At 51.3% G+C, this 18,854-nt stretch overlaps 3 protein-coding genes and 1 pseudogene across 3 annotated transcripts in view; 1 reads left to right on the forward strand and 3 right to left on the reverse strand.

The window, feature by feature from the left end:
• Positions 1 to 91: 91 nt before the first annotated feature.
• Positions 92 to 5,773, reverse strand: TMPRSS12 (transmembrane serine protease 12). Its single transcript, XM_075075627.1, has 5 exons — positions 5,562 to 5,773; positions 4,329 to 4,527; positions 2,554 to 2,825; positions 1,503 to 1,645; positions 92 to 440 (listed from the first exon to the last, which is right to left on the reverse strand). Exons 1-5 carry the CDS (start codon positions 5,656 to 5,658, stop codon positions 204 to 206), a joined length of 948 nt encoding a protein of 315 aa, XP_074931728.1. The 5' UTR covers positions 5,659 to 5,773; the 3' UTR covers positions 92 to 203.
• Positions 5,762 to 9,120, reverse strand: TMT1A (thiol methyltransferase 1A). Its single transcript, XM_075075626.1, has 2 exons — positions 7,669 to 9,120; positions 5,762 to 6,713 (listed from the first exon to the last, which is right to left on the reverse strand). The coding sequence occupies exons 1-2, from the start codon at positions 8,170 to 8,172 to the stop codon at positions 6,477 to 6,479; spliced, it is 741 nt and encodes a 246-aa protein (XP_074931727.1). The 5' UTR covers positions 8,173 to 9,120; the 3' UTR covers positions 5,762 to 6,476.
• Positions 9,121 to 10,326: 1,206 nt separating this feature from the next.
• LOC142048582 (thiol S-methyltransferase TMT1A-like) lies at positions 10,327 to 12,777 on the reverse strand (annotated as a pseudogene).
• A 3,457-nt stretch (positions 12,778 to 16,234) lies between these two features.
• The window catches only part of SCN8A (sodium voltage-gated channel alpha subunit 8), a 59,248-nt gene continuing 56,628 nt past the window's right edge, over positions 16,235 to 18,854 (forward strand). The window contains exon 1 of the mRNA XM_075075510.1: positions 16,235 to 16,372. The gene's annotated coding sequence lies outside the window, so the exon portion shown is untranslated. The remainder of the gene's footprint in view (positions 16,373 to 18,854) is intronic.

The raw sequence follows: 18,854 nt of genomic DNA on the forward strand, positions 1-18,854 counted from the left end.
GGCTGTAATCTCCTCTGCCGTTAGTGTGGACAGCAAAGGCAGAAAACAAAAAAGATTACACAACTGCAAACAACGACTTCTCAAGACCAGGTGTGTGTCCTTTGGCTCGTAGATTTATTCTGCAGCGGGAGTTAGCTCTCCAGGTTTTAGCAGGCAGACAAACCTCTCTGACGAGGACGCAATGGTTCGTCCCTGTAGGAGGCCTACGCAAGCACTACGCGTATCGCAGCCAGGAGGAGGGTAAGTGTGACGCGCCCGGGATTCGCAGCCTCATTCCTCAGCAGAAGTTCAGATTCTATCCATCTTCTGTACTGAGATAAACGGACGTAGACCCCGGGAAACTTTGGTTGGCCACAGCCGACTCCAAAACTAGCAATCCCTAGGAGATAGTATTTGTTGGCATGAGGGTGATAGCACGCTAAAGGTCCACCACTGTCTCCCTGTAAATAAATGATTAAAAAAAAGAGTAACGTATGTTCCCTTCCAGGAGCCAACGCAGAATTAAGTCAGTAATGCACCCACTGGCTTTTTTACTTTAGATCAGCTAAGTTAACTGGACGCTAATAACACCAGCCGTACACAGACAGTACGTAGTAGCACGCGGGCAAACAAAGGTAACATTCGGTGATGCCAGGTGCGACTGCCTGGACTAGGACACCGTGCCTGCGTTGGTTTCAGTGTCCTTAACTAAAGTTCTGGTGTTGCTTTTCCTTCTGCACTTTTCCAGGCTAAGGCTTGTCTCCCTGAACTTCCTCACTCGCCAGTTAATGCGAGAACCCACCGTCCGCACGGTGCGTAAGTACCAAGCAGCGCGGTGACAACTGCGCAGCCCCGGCTCTTTGCCGTCTCACCTACTTAAAAGAAAACTGCTGAGTAAGCAGGAAGTGTGTCAGACAGTACTGCTGAATACATTATGGGTTTTAATTATAAATGTCTCCACAACGGGTGCCCCAGCTTTTGCATACGAGCGCTTCAGAGCCGAGAGCTCTCTTCAGAGAAAGCGATGCTGACGGGGCAGTGGTGGAATAAAACTCTTGCCGAACCACTGAACCGTATCGCTTTCCAACCCCGCTGCTCTCTTTCATAAGCATAAAACCGGGCGAGATGCTTGTGGGCTTCGCAGGCGACGCGTGCAGTGGCACGTGTGTGCGCACCCCTAGGTGTATTTGTGTAATGTTGTGTCATTTATTGACATCTTTGAGGCCTGTGTTGTGTAAATACAAAATACTAACGTGTTTGCGGTTTTTCTCCTTTAACTTATTCTTGTCGTCTTCCGAGTACTGTCGAGTCCTTTGCCTGTGTGTTTTTGAGATGTGGTTTTTCTCTGGAATCGCCGTCTCGCCTCTCTATTCATGATGCTTCTTTTGCAGTTTGACGTGTTTTCTGTTTAGCACTCGTGCCATTTTAACCAATTACGCTACAGATGCTGCTCATCGTGACGCCCCGGGACTCTGCCTCTGTGGTTTCTGTAGTGGCAGGTCAGGCACAATGGTCGTTCTTACCTGACAGGTATCGGTGCCTCCCGCCCAAGAGCCAGCACAAATCATGTTGTTGTTAATCAGGCCTCCGTACGCATCGGAACTGTTACAGACGCTAGAAGGAATGATTTCCACTTGCGCTTCTTTTAACTCGGCTGAAATTTTACCTTTAATGGAAGACAGCATATAGAAAGGTAAAATATTCCTGCTGTTGTGTGTGACAATTCTTACTGTGCTCTTTTTTCCCCTTTTAACTAGCTGAGGCACGTTTCTGTACGCGTTCAGGCACGTACGCAATATCGACTGTGCCTACTTCGAATGGATTTAAACTTAAGCGGGCTAAGGATTTGCACACTTGGATTTGATGTAGTCTTTGCAGTTCTTATACTGAAGAAACATGGATGATAAAAGTACTGCTCGCTAGCCTTGCTCAAAATGCCAGAGGGGACTTAGCAAACAAGCTCATGCGATCCCCAGCTGTCCCTGAAATTTCCACGCAAGAAAGATGCACCCCAGCAGCTGATGTCCGACCAAGTTTGTGCTCATTGTGATTAAAGAGAGAATTTGAGGGAGTGCAGCCATTTGTGACATACACGGGGACCCCTGAGTTCACAGTGCACGGCATCAGAATTGTTTTTCAAGGAAAAAAAGCTGTTTATAGCAGACAATACTGAGTAGCTGTACCATGGATCTGAAAGTCAGGCCAGTTTCTTTTCCTTTTTTCACATTATACTTGTAAAAAAGGCTAAAAAATGTATACCTTTGTTTATGTCTGTGTAGATCTAGTCTGCTTTCAGTGGAAAAAATACTGAAAGCAGATATTCAGTTGCGGAAGGATTTAACAACGTGTGATGAGACAATAACCCGAACACATTCAGTTCTCTCTCAGTGAGCTTGAGGGACTGGAACCCGGTATCAGGGAATCACAGAATGCCCGGAGCTGGAAGGGACCCTCAGGGATCATCAAGTCCAGCTCCTGTCCCTGCACAGGACAGCCCCAAGTTTACACCATAAATTTAGATAACCATTAGTTATGTAGCTTATAATGCGGTCAGCAGCGCAAGGGAGTTTTTACCTTTTTCTGCCGTACGTCCCCAGCCACTGATAAAGCATTCTGTCGCGTTGTCAGGGTATGGGTGGAGGGCTGCGGGGGGTAAGCAGATGGGCTGAATGTAGTCACTGTAGCGTACCGCGGAGTCGAGTTCAAATAATGCAATATCATTCTCAAATGCTTCTCTCTGGAATTCTGGGTGCACAGCGATGCTTCTGATGTTTCTTTTTGCTGCGTGTTTGCCGTGTTTCCAAAGGTTATGCACGCCCAAAACAGCTCTCCAGGAATATGGGTCCCTAAGAGAGAATTCATGGTATGTTAAAGTAAACACGTTTCTTGATGGCATTGTTGTAACCGGTTGTTTTACTGTTGGCTTATTCACCTTTAGGAATATACACTGAAAAATTCTGTAGTAAATATTTTCCGGAACATATTTGGCTAATTACCATTTCGTCTGTTCTAGCGCTCGCTTGCCTAATGCTTGTTACGGCTGTTAAGGTGAATTCAGATTAATGATTTAAGCTGAAAGTCAGGTTTTGCTTCCCAGCCCATCTCAGCAGGAGCCACCCGAGAGATATTCTTTTGAAAAAGATAAAAACATGGATTTATTTTGCAGAAAGGAAGTAGTCTTGCACCCACAATGCTTACAAAGACTGTGCTTGCAGTTAGATCTGGGAAATGCATGAACTAGAAGTTACAAATAATTAATATCAGCTTAATGTTAAATCTAGAAATAGGGCTGGAGTCATTCAGACCTAATTTCTATTCACGTGTGTTGAAAAAAATCTTCACTGGTATTAAGTGAGAATTGAATTTGGCCTGTGATGGGCGGCAAAGGGCAGGCTGTAAAATTCAGATTAACTTCCAAAATTCTCCAGACTAAGATAAAAATTAAATTATTTGTGATATAATGCCTTTTAAATCAGTGTTTGTCAAAGTGCATTTAAAGAAACAAGGAGCTGATCTAGCAGAGTCCTGATAAATTATAAAATTCCAAAGTTCAGAGGTTTTTACGGTTTAGTTTCCCTCAGGTCATGGTTATATCAACACAGTCGATACGAACTTGCCTGAACTAGTGGGCAGATTTTGCAGCTATGCAGAAGACTACGGAAAAGACAACAGCAATCAGATAGCTGCAGTGCAGGAGAATTCTGTAAGTACAATTAAAAGGCCTGTTCTAAGGAGTGGTTTTACCATATTGTCCAAAAAAAGGAATGTAGTGAAGTGCCAAATTGTTGGTTCTGTTAAACAGGAAAAAATGGAAATAGTGTTAAAACTAAAGAATTATGATGTTTCTAATCTAAGTATTGTAACATTTTCTTTTTGCAGTGAGCTTTACTAGTTTAGAAAAATCTGTTAATCAGAAAATCTATTAGAGCTCCATGAAGAAAGAAGCCCCCAACCTAATAGAAATGTCACCTCGATCAAAAACAACCAACCCTTTATCTATTAACAGAGATCGTTCTGGGCCATGCCAGAAGCGCGTATCCAAGACTTCTTCATGTTGAGTTACGAAGATGTAACTTTGCGTCCTGTGCTGGGCTGGCGGCCGCCACCACACACGACCGTGACAGCGAAGGTGACAAAGGGGACGGTCTTCGGTCCTTAGCGCCACGACCGCTCCCTGCTACGGGCCGTACCAGTAAAGAGGAGCTGCGTGCTTTGGGTCCACACATTGTTTCTGCACTATGAGAGCCCGGTCCGTCTGTCCCATCGATTTCCCTTTACCACAGGTGATGCTTTGCTGATCTACCCTGTTCTCATACTTAATAAAAAGAGGTATTAGCATGAATACATACTTCCTTCCTGTAACGCAGTGGCCAGCGGTAAGTACTGAATTCTCATTAACTAAAACTCCACCACAAACGTGTGTGAATTGTACACCAGCCTGGAGAATCTGGAGGCTAACTGACCACGGCCACGCTCCAGCTCGAGTGTCGCGTCCCCCTACGATGCGGGACCCTGAGAGGCTGTCTACAAGCGGCCGTTGTCCACACTCTGCAAAACAGAACAGTCTCGCTTGTATCGTTCAGACTGGGGAGCAGAGCTTCTGGTGCGCACGCAGCGTTTCAGGACTTTGCTTTTAATTTGGTTTGGGGTTTGGGGTTTTTTTTTTAATCTACAGCATTACTTGCTGTGGGATTTTTGATGTTTTCAGCGGGAGCCCAGCTTCTGGAGATCCCAGGGCTGTTTTCTTAGGTTATATGAAATATGTGTGTTTCATCTGGTTGCATATGTGTTTCTTGTGTATGGATTTATTGTGTGCGTGGAGGGTAAGCAGGCTGCAGTCACTGTTGCTTTATGAATTCATCCCATTTAGGTAGAGGTGAAGTTTTCCCTGGAGTCCTGCGTCCAGCTCCGGAGCCCTCAGCAACAAGGACATGGAACTGCTGGAGTGGGGCCAGAGGGGGCACAGAAATGCTCCGAGGGCTGGAGCCCCTCTGCTGCGAGGCCGGGCTGGGAGAGCTGGGGTTGTGCAGCTGGGGAAGGGGAGGCTGCGGGGAGACCTTATTGCGGCCTCCCAGTGCTCAAAGGGGGGCTGTGGGAAGGGTAGGGGTGGCCTCTTTAGCAAGGCCTGCTGTGACAGGACAAGGGGGGATGGCTTTAAACTAAAGGCAGGGAGATTTACACTGGATAGAAGAAAGAACTTTTTTACTCTAAGGTTGGACTAGATGATCCCTGAGGTCCCTTCCAACCTGTGATTCTGTGGCGAAGCGCTGGCCCAGGTTGCCCAGAGAGGTTGTGGAGGCCCCATCCCTGGAGACATCCAAGGCCAGGCTGGCTGGGGCTCTGAGCCAACTGGTCGAGCTGGGGATGCCCCTGCTCAGGGCAGGGGGTTGGGCTGGATGCCCTCGAAAGGTCCCTTCCCCCCCAGCCCATTCCATGATTCTATGATTTTCCCGCGTGTCTGTGGGGAGCCGTGGGACACCCCAGCCCGGCCCCCTTCCCCCCCTCCCCGCCTGCCCCCTCAGGCCCTTAAACCGCCGCCCACGGCCCTTCCCACCCCCGCTGCCCCGGCCCAGCCGCGGTACCCTCCGCGGGAGCCGCCGGCGCCGCCACCCCGGGCAGGGCGGCCGCCAGCAGCGGCAGCAGCAGCGGCAGGGCGGTGGCGGCCCGGCCCCGCCGCATCCTCCGTCGAGGGGGACAAAATGGCGGCGGGGCAGGAGCGCGGGGGCGCCGCTGAGGCGGCGGCTCCTGACTGAGCTGCGGCGCCTCCCCGAGAAACTTCCCGTTAAACGTTAAACACGAGTCTTTTAATGCTCCGGTGGCGAACAGTGTTAGAACCGATTACCGCGCAGGGGCAGGCAGGCAGCCAGCCAAGTGCCCGAGAGGCTTTGGTAAGTGTAACGTGGGGAGGCAGGGCGTGTGCCTCTCCTCCCCTCCCCACCCCCGTCTTTTGTAAATAAATTCTGGCCGAGCAAAAGTTAGACGTTAAGGGTAGATGTAAGATGTGAAGGGTTTGCATCGGACTGCTTGTTCTGTGAGGCTGGAACGCGAACAGCTGTGACAGAGCGTGGGGAGAGGGGAGCGGGTCGAGCCCGGTGCCGGCGAACAAGGGCTCACTGGGCCCCGGCTGCTTCCCGGCATGGGGAGCACCCGAAGGAATCGCTTCCCAGTGTCAGCCAGGCATAGGCAGAACTTCCCTTGAGTTAATGCATTATTATTTCTGCCTGCTGGGCTGGTTTGCCTCCCGCAGCCTCCTCCTGGGCTCCTCCGTGGGCTGCGCTGGGGTCCGGCGAGGCACGGTCGGCAGCGCAAGGCCTTTAAAGACGTTTAGAAAACTGACCCTCTCTTCTCTTTTGGTGCTTAAACCAGGAACTTTAATTGAAGTCCTTCACCGCGTTACCTAAATTCAGATGTCAGGATTAGCCTATGCCGCGTGGTTTGCGTTGATTATGTCAAGGAATTTCTGTGGGGCAGGGGAGAGGGCCTGGCGGGGCGGTGGGTTACTTCACGGCGTACCCAATGATGTGGGGCTGAATGGGCGTCCAGGGCAGCGCTACGCTTATGTGTTTTAAGTTCAGCTCCGAGAAGTTGGCCTGTTCGAGATTCTTCCATATCTCTCTCGTTAGGCAGCATCCAGCAAAGACGAGTTTCCAAGTCGGATGGCAGATCTGCTGCCAAAAATACTTCCAGCTGGAATGATCAGCGGCCACGTGCTCCAAGAAATAAAAAGCGCCTCCCTGGGAAAAACAAAGCTGTCTTACAGAGCCGCAGCAGGTGCTGGGGTTATGCCGAACTTCTCCCCTCCATCCCACCTCCTCTCAAGCACAGACCAGCTCATGTGCAGCTTGATCGCTCGTCGCTATTCTCCCACCCCTTCCCTGCCCGCTTTTTGCTTTTGTGGTGTCAGTTGGCATTAATCTAAGCAGGAAACTTGCAGAGATTCAAAATGCCTATTCAGAAAGCGTGAAGGATATACTCCTCTGATCCCTTTTTTATTATAGCAATAGTTTGTTCTCTTTTTGTTTCAATCACAGTTGCTAGCATGTCACTTTTCTCGAAGGAAACCAAGAGAAATGTATAAATCCTACTCAAACTCATCAGTTTTTGACAACCCAGAGGATTGTCTGAAATGCCATTTTAAAGGCTGAAAGTCTATTGCAAAAAATACCCCAACAAAACAGCTGTTTTTAAATCTTTAGCTTGATTAGTATACTACAGGGAATTAAGGCATTTAATTAAACTAGTTGTACAGGTAGATCAGACCCACTTCTAAGAGGCTAAAGCAGTTTATTTAAAATGCAGACTTTCAGTCTCCAACAGAGAGCTTCCCACCCAAAGAAAATCTGGTGTGTGTGGGGAGAGACACCACCACAGGAACGAGTTCTGCTTTAAATTATATACCATAATTACTTACAAAATTAGTGGCAGCTCTAGTTCCCAGACTATTTTTTTCATTTTAGGCATTTACTTTTAAGACTAGGACAGGCTGACCAGTGTGTTGCTGCTTCTTTGCACCATTTAGCAGTGGTGAGTGGTGGTAAATCTGATTTAACTACAGAAATACACTGGGTCTGGTTTGTAACCTCAAAACCAACTTTTTTCTTCCTTTTTTTTTTTTTATTTTCTTTTGGTGCAGTGCCTCTGGAATAGATGATAAAGGTAATAACAAAACTGTTTAAGTGAGATACTCACAGGTCTGAGCACTCGCAGTACCTCCTTCAGGGTGCCGTTCACACTGTGCACAGAGCAGAGGACCAGGGTGCAGATGACTGCGTCCACAGAACCGCTGGGCACCTCGTGCAGGTCTTCTCCTGCAGCTACCAGGAAACTCTCGTAGTGGACGTGTTGGTTCTTGTTCATGCTTCTCAAAAGGCTTTGCTGAAAGTTGGGGTTTATGTCAGTGCAGGTGACTTTGCAGCCTGGTGGGTAATACTGGAAGTTAGCACCGCAGCCGGTCCCGATCTCCAGCAGTTTCAGCTCTCCTGAGGGGCTCGCGAAGTCAGGCAGATTACGAAATAGCTCCTGTTTCTGCTTCTTTGTTTTGCGCTCATGAATTGCAGAAATCTTCTCTAAGAAGAAAGGAAAAAATACCTTCCTGCAGAAGGGCTCCCATATGCCCAGGAACGATAGCAGGTAGATGGGCATGGCAAGCAGCGCCAGGCAGGCACGGAAGACGAGGATGCTGGCCTCTGTCATTTCCAGCGTGGGGCAGACGATCTGTACTCAGCAAAAGTAGTTCTTCTGTGGATTAGAGCCCCTGGAATTCAGACCGAGCCCCACTCGTGTACTTTCCGTGTTCCTCTTGAAGAATATCCAGCTCCTTGGATTGATCTGGTAGACTTTTCTCTACAGCTGATTTTAAAGTCTGGTCACAGGCAAGGAAGGGCAAAGCAGGACCGCATACCAAACAGTTACCGTAGCGTCCCAGCGCTGGCGGCTGGCGGAAGAGGAGCTGCCAGTCTGTTACGCAAGCAGGGTAAACTGGGCAGTACAACTTCATATGTAACCACTGGCAAAATGTCACAAGATACCCTAATTCCGTGTTCTGCAGTTTCAGGTTACAGTTTGTATCTCTTAAAGCAACCGTGTGTTGTCTCCAGCGAGCTGAAGGAAATTAACCTGAACTCTGGATTTGCTGTCGGCATTTCATTAGGAGTTTGATTAGCATTTCATTTCAAACACGTTTGTTTAAGAGTTAATTTACGGCGCCTTGTGAGTAGCTGGATGAGCCAGGCAGCTCTGTGCTCCCTCTGCAGCAGCAGTTTTCAGTCTTTCCAGTTTGTGGACACCTGAGAAGCTTTGGTATGCGCATATGGGCTCCTTTGCAGTGAATGAGCTTGCTTTTCTCAGTTATCTTTCAGACCTTTGATGGGAATTGTAGAACAGAGATAAAGAAATTTATTAATTTGGTAATCACCGCATGGAGTATATGGCTTAGTTTTACTACCTTTATACACTTCAGGCAACAGTGAACGGTCCATTCGATGCTAAATGCGTTCTGTAAAACTTTTTCAACTTTGCAGTCGCCAGTGCTTTTCCAAAGGCCTTGGCAGGATTGTAGATTAACCACTAGCATTTAATTGCCCTGCTCCAGGTGAGCCTAGTGTAGGGAAGGGAGTTCAGGTCCCTAATAAAGGCAGTTCTACTGTGAATTGTGTTGGAGAATTTTGTTGTTCTGTTGAGTGACAGGCAGTCCCTTTGTCGAATGAGTTATCTCCTCCCTCTAGTGGTAAGAAAGCAAATATAAAATCCAGCACAGGGCAGCATCGTTATTAGACTGCTTTATTAACGAATTCCGTCGTCGTACCTTCCTACCTCCACCTTGTGGCAACTACGTTAGAGAAGCAGATTTGAACAATGGGAATTACGTTGTGTGTAGACTAATTGGATGTGTATGGAGCACAAAATAGAGATGTTAATGCATTATTTTCTTACAAATATAATCTGTACCAGGCTTTAATTCCTTGCTGCTATACTGCAGGAGGTCATAGATCGGGTTAAACAGTGGCCAAGAGAGCAGCACCTTCTCCTGGTGTCCTGGGGGAGTTTAACTGGACAACATTCCTGATCAAACTCCTGGCTTTTAGAAGAGGCCTCTGAAAGGCGTGATCTAGATTGGAGGGAGAGTAGAAAGCGAAGAGTTTAAGCGTAGCTAAAACATGTTAGTAGTGCATGACCAGAGGGCTCTAAGGACATGGCTGATCTCATAACAGCGTCTCACAGCGCAGATGCGATTTCTGCCTATTTTCTCCCAGTGTAAAGAGAAGTTCCACTTTTTGCTTTGTAGGTGGCTGTTCAAGTTAAATCTGCGCTGATGGCATTAGCATCTAACGGCCAGTGAGAGCTATGCCAGTGAACGTGTGGTGTAATGAGCACTTCCCTGAATAAACAGTCCTGTCCGGGAGGACTGTACTGGCACGGGCAGGCGAACGCCTGCTCGTAAATATACTTCATAATGGGAAGCCTGAAATGAAAATGCTCATACTGATGCTGTATCTATTATGCAAGTGTCCTGTATTGGAAACATTAGAGGTTGGGCATTATTCTCTGCCCTTAGAAAAACATTAGCCCTCTCTACTTGCTTGCATGTGTCTTCTGTTCCCTTTCTGCCCTCTCCCCCTTCTCAGCTCTCCAAGATGCTGCCTCCTCCTTGGGTTTGTGTTGGACCGAAAGGCATTTAGATGCCATTCCAGTTTGCCTGGTCCCTGCGCAGCAGCTCTATTTCAGAGCTCTGTCCAGAAGGGCTGTCTAACAAATGGAAGAACGTGACTCCCAGGTTGAATGTGCTGTGGATGCTCAGGAAATCTTCAATACCTTTATTCTGGGTAGCCAGCTGCTGTACAAGAGCTGACTGTAAGGGTGAAAAACCTTCCATAAAGCACGAAAGGAGTGCTGGAGGGTGGTCCTGCATCCCGCAGTGCTCATGGTCACTTATTTTACTGTGTACCCAATGATGTGAGGACGAGTAGGAATCCAGTAAGGCGTGACATGAACGCGCCTCAAATTCAGTTCTGAGAAATTAGTTTTCTCCAGCTCCTTCTGTGTCTCTCTTGCTCAAGGAACACCCATCTCCAAAATACTTCCAGACTGGGTCGCAGATCTTTTGCCAAAAGTAGGTGCAGCTGGAATGATCTGCAGCCACGTGCTCCAAGAAATAGAACGCTCCACCCTGGAAAACAGTGGCATAAAAAAACCCAGTGTAAAAGGCCTGAGGGCTGTTCACCCCTGGATGCAGAAACTTGGCCTTGTGCATAGTGGTAAACAAGCGGCCTTTTATTGCCTCTCGGAAGACCAGCCTCCTTTCCTAGATGTTACGTGTGCTGGAGTCGTGTTTCATTTGAACTCTGAGATCTCTAAAAGTCCCTCCTGTACAGTTTTCGCTGAGGACGGGGGTTATGACGGGATGCCTGCACATTTCTGATAGGTGCCACTTAGGATTGTGCAAGAGGCCATGTGGTCTGATGGCAGGAACTGCTGCCCCAGGTTTTTGTCTCTGCCTTGGCTGATCTTGGACAAACCACTTTAATTTCCTCTGTTTCAGTTTTTCTCATCTGAGAAATGGGAATAAACAATCTGCTCACCCTACATACCAGCAAGGATGTAGCCACGCGAGATGACTTTAGCAAGCAGAAGTCCAGTGTCCCAGGCCGCAGTCAGTATCCGTAGCGCAGAATAGTTTTGTCCTTGTCAGTCATGTGAACCCTATCAACGTTCAATTGTATCTTCCACTACCTCTGTTCAATGTCTTTCCGAGTTTATAAATAGCAGATAAAAAGCAAATCCAGGGTTGTAAGCAAAGCTTTCCTGTAAAACTGTGGCCAGTGGAGCCAAAGGGCTCCAAAGTCAAAGCTTTGCTCAGAGCTGATGTTTCCTTCCCCTTCTTACTGGAGTGTGTTGGGTGCAATCTTATTCCCTCTTCCCTAGTTCTGCTTTGTAGGAGTGTATGAGATTTCCTCCAGGAATTAATTAGGTTTTCAGCCACATGCGGGGCTGAAGTCTCATTTACACATGGAGGCTCTGGCCCGTTACCCAGATTTAGCTCATCTGCATGGACAGGATTTGTGTTAAGTTTAAATTAAACTCTTCCCTAGTTATTCCAACCGGAGAAAAAAAGTATTGGGAAAGCAGCATGTGAATGCGGCGTTTTACAAGTGTCACCTTAGATTATAATGAAAATACCTGCTTAGGTGGACAAGTTTTAAAGATAAGAGAGAGACTCTCTAGAGAGTGCACATGGCAAATGAACTGAAACTGGAGTTAATAATTCACCCGTGTTACAATGTCCATCCCCTCCTGCTTCCCTCCCATTAGTCCCCCCTTGGGCTGGAGTAATCCTGCTTATCCAGTACCGCTCTACTCCTCCCAGCACCTCCTGGGTTGTTGGCTTTGGGGGTTTTGTTTCTTCTTTGCTGCTTCTTTCTGAAACAGCTTTAGCCTTGGAGTTTTTGGAGGTAGCCCAGCTGTGTAAGCACAGGAGCCAGGCTGCCCGGATTCAGGAGCTGCATGTCCCACTTGCTGAGGCAGCCGGCACCCCAGCCCTTGTGGGTGCGTGGCAGCACACCAGTCGTGCTGAGGAGGGAGGGGGGAAGCAGGCTGAGCTGCTCCTTTCATCTGCAGGTGGAGCAGCACAGAAGAAAATTACTTGTGAGTGGATAAGTGGGTATGATGGTTGATTTCTAAGCTCTTGTCCCGGTGCAGGTGATTGCAGTCTCCTAAATGTAGGTCAGTACACACAGCTTGGCTTATCAGGACACAAATCAGGATCCCCCATCTCCCTCGAGCTGCCCCAGCTCACCAGCCCGAGCACTCGCAAAGCCTCCATCAGGACTTCCCCGACGTCGGTCACCGAGCGCGGCACTGAGGGCGCGCACCACCGCGTCCATGGTGCCGCCTGGCGTTCGATGCAGTTCCTCGCCAGAAGCAACCACCAAACGTTCAAGCTTAAGCTGCTGGTTCTCCGAGAGGCTCTTGAGGAGGAACTTTCTGAAATCAGGGTTCGGGTTGGTGCACATCAGCTGGCAGCCTGGCGGGTGGAACTGGAAATTGGTGCCGGTGCCCGTCCCAATTTCCGGCAATGTGAGCTGGCCCAAAGGGCCCGCAAATTTTCTTAAGGTGCTGAACAGCTCTTGTTTCCGCTTGTAGACCTTATGGTTGTAGATGGGCGTCCCCTTAGCCATGATGTATGGAAGGATGTAGAGAAGGAGCCCCATAAGCTGAAGCAGGCAAGGACATGGACGGGGAGACATGGACGGGGAGGAGGAGGAGCTGCACGCATTACTGGAGGAAGAAAGCAAGCCCCATCCCTGTGGGTGGCCGGTGTCAGGCCACAAGCACCCCCTGCCCTGTCTGCAGCCCTCGCTGCTGCCAGGGCCACCCCTGAACTGAATGTGTATGTCTGTCTGTCCCGTCTGTCTGTCTGGGCACCAAGTGCCCTCTTGAAGCAGCAGCACAGCAGTTGTGCAGAGCTGCTGGGAGCACCTGAACGAACGGGGAGCAGAGAGCAAGCAGTGCTGAGCAGGCGGGCCTTGCTGCTTAACGTACAACTTGCTTTGAATTTATTGCCTCTTTAATTGGATTGATTCAGAAAGCTCCAGTCCTGCCTGCCTTGAGCCTGTTCCGAACCCTCCGAGTATTTTGCTTATCAGTTTTGTGGCTGCTGTATCATCATCACACCTTGAGCGGCTCCGAGCGGCGGCTTGGTGTGTGGCGCACGCTCTCCACACCTCTCGCCTCTCCCAGCAGCTTGAGGGTTTAGGTACAACCTCAGCTTATAGGCGGCACAGAGCTTGCTTAAGAGCACCGTACGCTTGTGTAACAGGAGGATTACACCATGATAAAGTCTTTTAGACTGTAGCAACCCCTCTGACTGTCCACGTGTAACAATCTGTTTAAATTACCTCGGCATTCCAGCTCCTAAACTTTGTTTGGCCTCAGAGGGCTTGCGCGGTGCCTGTCCTAGCAAAGACACAGAGAAGCCCACCCTGCGTGCTCGGCAGAGGCGTGTGTGCGCCACGTCCCTGTCCGCACAGCCTAGGAGCTGATGAGGCAATGGGGGTCACGCCACCGAAGGTGAGGGGGGAAGTGAGGGCTGTAGTGATGAAATAAGGAAAAGGCAGTATCCTTATCAAGCAATACTTTTTGCCCTGAGCAGCTTTGTGCTCCTTAAAGAGACAGCACAGTGCCAGGTGGTTATTGTCCAGATCGAGAATTACAGATTCATCTTAGTTCTGTTGCCCGAGTTCTGGGTAGTTTTGTTCTGTTTTAACCCAAGGAAGGGTTTTATGTTTTTTATCAGCTTTACTGTTCTGATCACAGGCAAGTGAAACTGTTAGCTGGAGTTGTGATATTTACCCGCTTTACAAAGCAGCGTTGTTTTGGAAATACTTTGAAACTCAGAGCGTGTGCTCCGAGGATTCCCTTTCAACCTGGATCGGGATAGAGAACAAGGCGGCTCTGACTGGTCGGAAGGTTGGATGGGGCAGCCTGCGCAAGTGCAGCTCTCGATGGGGACCACGCTGAACTCATGGCTCTCACCTGGGATCGCGTCTCTCTGAGGCTGCGCCGGGACCGCTGAGGTCAATTAGGAACTTTTCGTTTTGCTTTGTTATCGCTGTTGAACCTCCGAGGGCATTGACCTATTTATTTCTTTAAGCGCCTTGCTTAAAGATATCTTATACAAACTGTAATAACACCCTTGGGGCCCCAGAATGTCCTTGAAGTATTTCTGGTGCGTGGCCCAGCCCCGAAGGGCCCCGCGTGCCCACAGCTCCCAGCAGCTCTGTGGGTGCCCTAGTTGGAAGCCGGGGTGTGCTCCTGCATCTCCGGCCGGGGGCCGGCTTGCCCTGCCTCGTCCCTTCGGCCAGCGCCGGCAGCCTCGCCTGGGCCCGGCACTGGGAGCTACAAGCCACTGGCACCGTTAGCTCCCTAGAGAAGGTATTTTTTCTCATGTTACGTGACTTAACTTTCATGTTTGGGCACCTAAACGCTCTATATTTGGGAGGTACTCTCCTGTTTCTCAGCAGTTTGTTCTCAGTGCATTTTCCCCCTATATCTCGGTGGTTTTATCTCTACTTATTTCACATCTGGAAACTTAAGCCTGAGTGAGAACCAAGCTATGGAAGGTCCAGTTTGGACTAAAAGTTTCTCAGAATCCGCAGCTTCCTGTAGCAGCCTATTTCATGTGTGTCTGAGTGCCTTTGATTAGTTATGGCTTGAGATATCTACATTTTTTAGGTCGCGTCTGCCCTTGTGTTACACTAGGGTAGTCCCATAAAAGTCAGCGATGTAAAGTGAGGGCAGATTTAGTCCCTGTGTCATTTCTAAAGCAAGATAAATGAGTTCTCCAGCGCAGTGCTGTGTCCTGCTAGCTTGTCTGCTCAGCACACAGCTCCTAAAGCCCTGCTCAGAGGACAAAGATTTAAAATTCTATGAAGAGGACGTTTCTGCAAGGTGGATTTGTTGGTTGGTTTTTTTTTTCTAAAACAGCAACGTAATACAGTTTCAGGTTCTTACAGCAACACAGGTACAGTCCTATCGAGAACAAGAACTACATAACAATAAAAATTGATCCTAAAATTGCAGTCATAAATTATAGGCATAGTATTATAGGCATAAATTGTATGTATAAAGAAGGAGGAGTTGTCTCTTGTACTGAAGAAGGGTAACTTGGGTCAATTATTAGCACTCTCTTATTCACTCTTTTACTGGAAAAAGGCAGAAATCTGCATATACGATGGGGTTGTGGCTGAGGACAATATTCCACAGGAGGCTTCCACCTCTTCAGGGGGCTGCTGGGCTTTGGGGAGCTCCACAGCTCCCTGGGGAACCTACCAGGAAGGTTCCAAGGAAGGACCCTGGAGAAGAAATCAAATAGCCCGGGTCACGTTTAGAAGGAAGAAGCCAACGCAGTGCCCAGATTTAGCGGGCAAAGAACGCCACTGCATCTGTGACATAAATGTCGTTTTGGCACTTTTCATTTCCTCTGTAAAATCTTACTGGTACCAGGGAGTCCAGGGACGAGGTCACGGAGCTGCTCTTGGTGATGCAGTCTGGGAGGTGCGTGGCCGTTTGAGGTTTTAGCTTATCCTGAAACTCTAAAAGAGACGGAAGAAGGAGAAGAAAAGGTGTTTGGCTGATAGAAAGTTTTCCTTTTGCTCTGGGGGCGCCGCCTGTCCCAGCTCGCGCTGTGCGTTTGTTACAGGACTTTTCCACTTATTTCTGAAGCCTGTTCCGCATGGGCAGTAAATTAGGCCGAGGTGAAACGCTGGCCTAAGCGAAGTTTGGTTCTAATAGCTGGGAATCGATGTTCTAGAGCCACGTTCATCGCCGGGGGTTTGTGCAGGAGCCGGCCGGTGCCGGGCTGGCGGAGCAGCTCCAGCAGCGTGGGCTCGTGGGGTTTTATCCCCGGGAACGGCGCCGGTTCCCGGTGTCACGGGTGGTCGCGGTGGGGCCGGTGCTGGGGGCTGGGTCTGTGGTACCGGTACCGGCTGGGCAGGCCCCGCTCGACCCTGGGCGGTCGCGTGAGCACCGGCGGTTGGCTTTAAACTCAGCTTAAACCTGGCCTAGAGCTGCGCCTGGCGGCAGCGCTGCGGGCGGGGGGCCGGGCCGCCTCCCCCCCCCCCTCCCCGGGTTGGGCCCAGTGTCTCCCCCTCGGGCCGGGGGCTCCCGCAGCGGGGCGGGGGGTTCCCGCTGCTCTGGGGCGGGGGGTCCCCTCCCGGGCCGGTGGCGCTCGGCCGCGCGCGCTGAGCCCCCTGCCGGCAGGCAGCGCGCGGACGCCGGGGGGGGGGGCAGCGCGGGCAGCGCACCAAGATGGCGACAACCGCAGTTCCTCCTGCAGCTCCCCCACCTCCGCAGTCCAGCAACGCCTTGCGGGAGACGCGCTAGTGCAGCGGCCACAGTAAGTTGCAGCCCCGGCGCGGGGGCCGTGCGGGGGGCGCCCAGGGTCTCCCAGACTTTGCTCCCCCCATTTTTGGTTTTTTTTTTTCTTCCCAAATCCAACTCCCCCCCCCCCCCCAGCAGCACCCACTCTTCCCCATGCCTCCCTCCCCCCCTACCTCCGGCTTTGCGGGGGCTTTGCCGCAGAGCGGTTTTCCGCAGGTCCTGGCCCGCGTGGGGAGCGACCCCCGGTGCGGGCGGGGGCCGCCGGGGGGGCAGGGATCGCCCCCTGCCCAAATCCGCCTCTTGCTGCAGGGGTGGGGGGGTGCCCCGGCGGCCTCCGGAGGAGAGCCCGCCCCGAGGGGCGCCCGGGCCCTGTGCGCTCAGGAAGGGGGCACCGGGGAGCCCCCGCTTCCCCCCCCAGCCAACACCGCCCCCCACGCCCCAGCAGCGGCCTCGGGACTCCCGGGGCAGCCCCTGCCCCCCCGGGGGGGGGAAGGTCCGTCGCCCCCTTCCCCCCGCGCTCGGCCGCAGCCCCCGCGGGCAGGGGAGGGCGGCAGCTCTGCGGCCTGGGGGCCAGCCTCCCCCCGGCTGCGAGGGGGCCATCCCCCCCTACGCCCACCCGCGGCAGTGGGAGCTCCCGTCCGGCCACCTTCTCCATCCATCCCACGACCCGGGGAGCCGCGGGGCCCTTCTCCCAGGCCCCCAAATTCGGGGCTGTGCTCTTTGTCTGCGCTGTGGGGAGGGAGAGAGGAGGGATCACTGGAGTTCTCCTCGGTATCCCTTCCCCCCGCAGCCCTAGCTGCAGAGCTGGTACGGCCCGCCACCCCCCCACCCCCCTTTTCTCCTGCTCTTCAGCATCCTCAGGCTCCTGCTGCCAGGGGAGGGGGAGAAGTTGGAGGACAGTTTGGGGGGGAGGCCGCTTTGAGGTTCCAGCCTGACCCAGATGTTGGCATCATGGTTTGCGCTCCCGCTTCCTTCCACCCCACGGATTTTGGGGGAACGGTGAGGGCAAATTTATTTTATTTTACTTTTTTCCTTTCTGGGGACAGGGAATTGCATGTTCATGAGCTTTTTGTATTAAAAATCTGGGTGTCTTCTTCCACTCCTTCCCCCCCCTCTTTCTGGTGCAAATTATTCCCAGCTGATGTGGGGGTGGGGAAGCTGGAAGAGACGCTCCTCGGCAGTAGCTGCAGATGATCCGAGGTAAAGTCTAAAAGTCTGACGGGAAGGGGAGCGTGTGTGAGCAGAAAGCCTGTGCGTGAAGGCCACCAGAGCTGGAGCTAGTCCTCCGTAAGGGGCCTGAGCTGAATTTTGGAGAGAAATCCCAGGCGTGGTAGGTTCATCCACCGCTGGCTTTCTGTGTATGCCGTCTTGCAGGGGATCGGCATGAGATCCTTGAGGCCTTGGCCAGGTGGGGTCGTTTTCTGGGGCGCTGGTTGTGTTTCTGCTGTGCGTAGATGTGGAACCTGGTCCTTGTAACACTGCAGCATTCCACCCCCAACGGGAACCCATGACCCGTATGTCCTCATTTCACACTGTGGAAGATGTAATTACGAGGACCAGGGGTGTGCTAGGAGCTCGATTGCCCCCTCCTACTGGCATCTTTAGAGGCAGAAGGGGAAGAGAGTGTTACATCAGTGGTTTTCTCATGGGCGATGGCTGGCCGGCCTGTTTTGGAGGGAGGGGGCCTGGAAATATTCTTGCATAGGAATGGTTATTTTGTTGTGTTGGTGATGGCCACTCCTCTACGGAAAGCTGCGGGTGCAGGCGGGGCGGCGTGCGGGGGGTAACCCCGGTGGTGGCTGCCGTGGGGCCCAGCCTTCTGCGGGGAGCAGCGCTTGGGGAGGGGGGGGGACGGACACACGAGCTCCTCTCGGTTTCCCCGCACAAACGTTGTAGGCGATGCCGGCCGTGCCGGGAGGAGCCGCGGTGGCTCCGGTGGCGCCGGGGCCGGGCCGGGGGTGCTGAAGCGGACAGCTCCCGCCGCTCCGCCGCCCGCCCGGGGCCCGGCGACCCCTCGCCACCGCCCGGCGACCCCTCGTATCCCGCCGTTTCTCGGGAGCAGGGTGCTGTTATGTAAAGTTCGTGAAGCTGTTTGTAAGCTATAAATAGCCTCTGGTGCTGTAAAGCGACGGGAGAGGAGTTAATGCCTTGTCGAGTAATAAACAAATGGCCAGCGCTCATAGCGGCGCTCCGTAACGCAATTTTCCGTACAAGTAAAACGCGAGGCCTCTCAGAGCTCGGCTAGTTGCGTTTTCCATCTGCTGTGTGTTTAGAAAGTCCCCATTCTTAGCTTCGGGCATGTTGAAATAAAATGATGAACAACGTGACCAAAGAGTTGCTCGATCCTGTTTTTTTCTTACGTGTTTCAACACTTCTATAGTGTCATTCATCCTGGGTGAAAGGGCCTGGACCTATTACAAATAATTTAACGAGTTATATAAGCTCGTACGTGTAGCTTATATCTAGACCGCGGTCTAGGTGTCGTACTGCTCGGTGGA

The sequence above is a fragment of the Phalacrocorax aristotelis genome, chromosome 26, assembly GCF_949628215.1.
Source record: "Phalacrocorax aristotelis chromosome 26, bGulAri2.1, whole genome shotgun sequence".
Classification (NCBI taxonomy): Eukaryota; Metazoa; Chordata; class Aves; order Suliformes; family Phalacrocoracidae; genus Phalacrocorax; species Phalacrocorax aristotelis.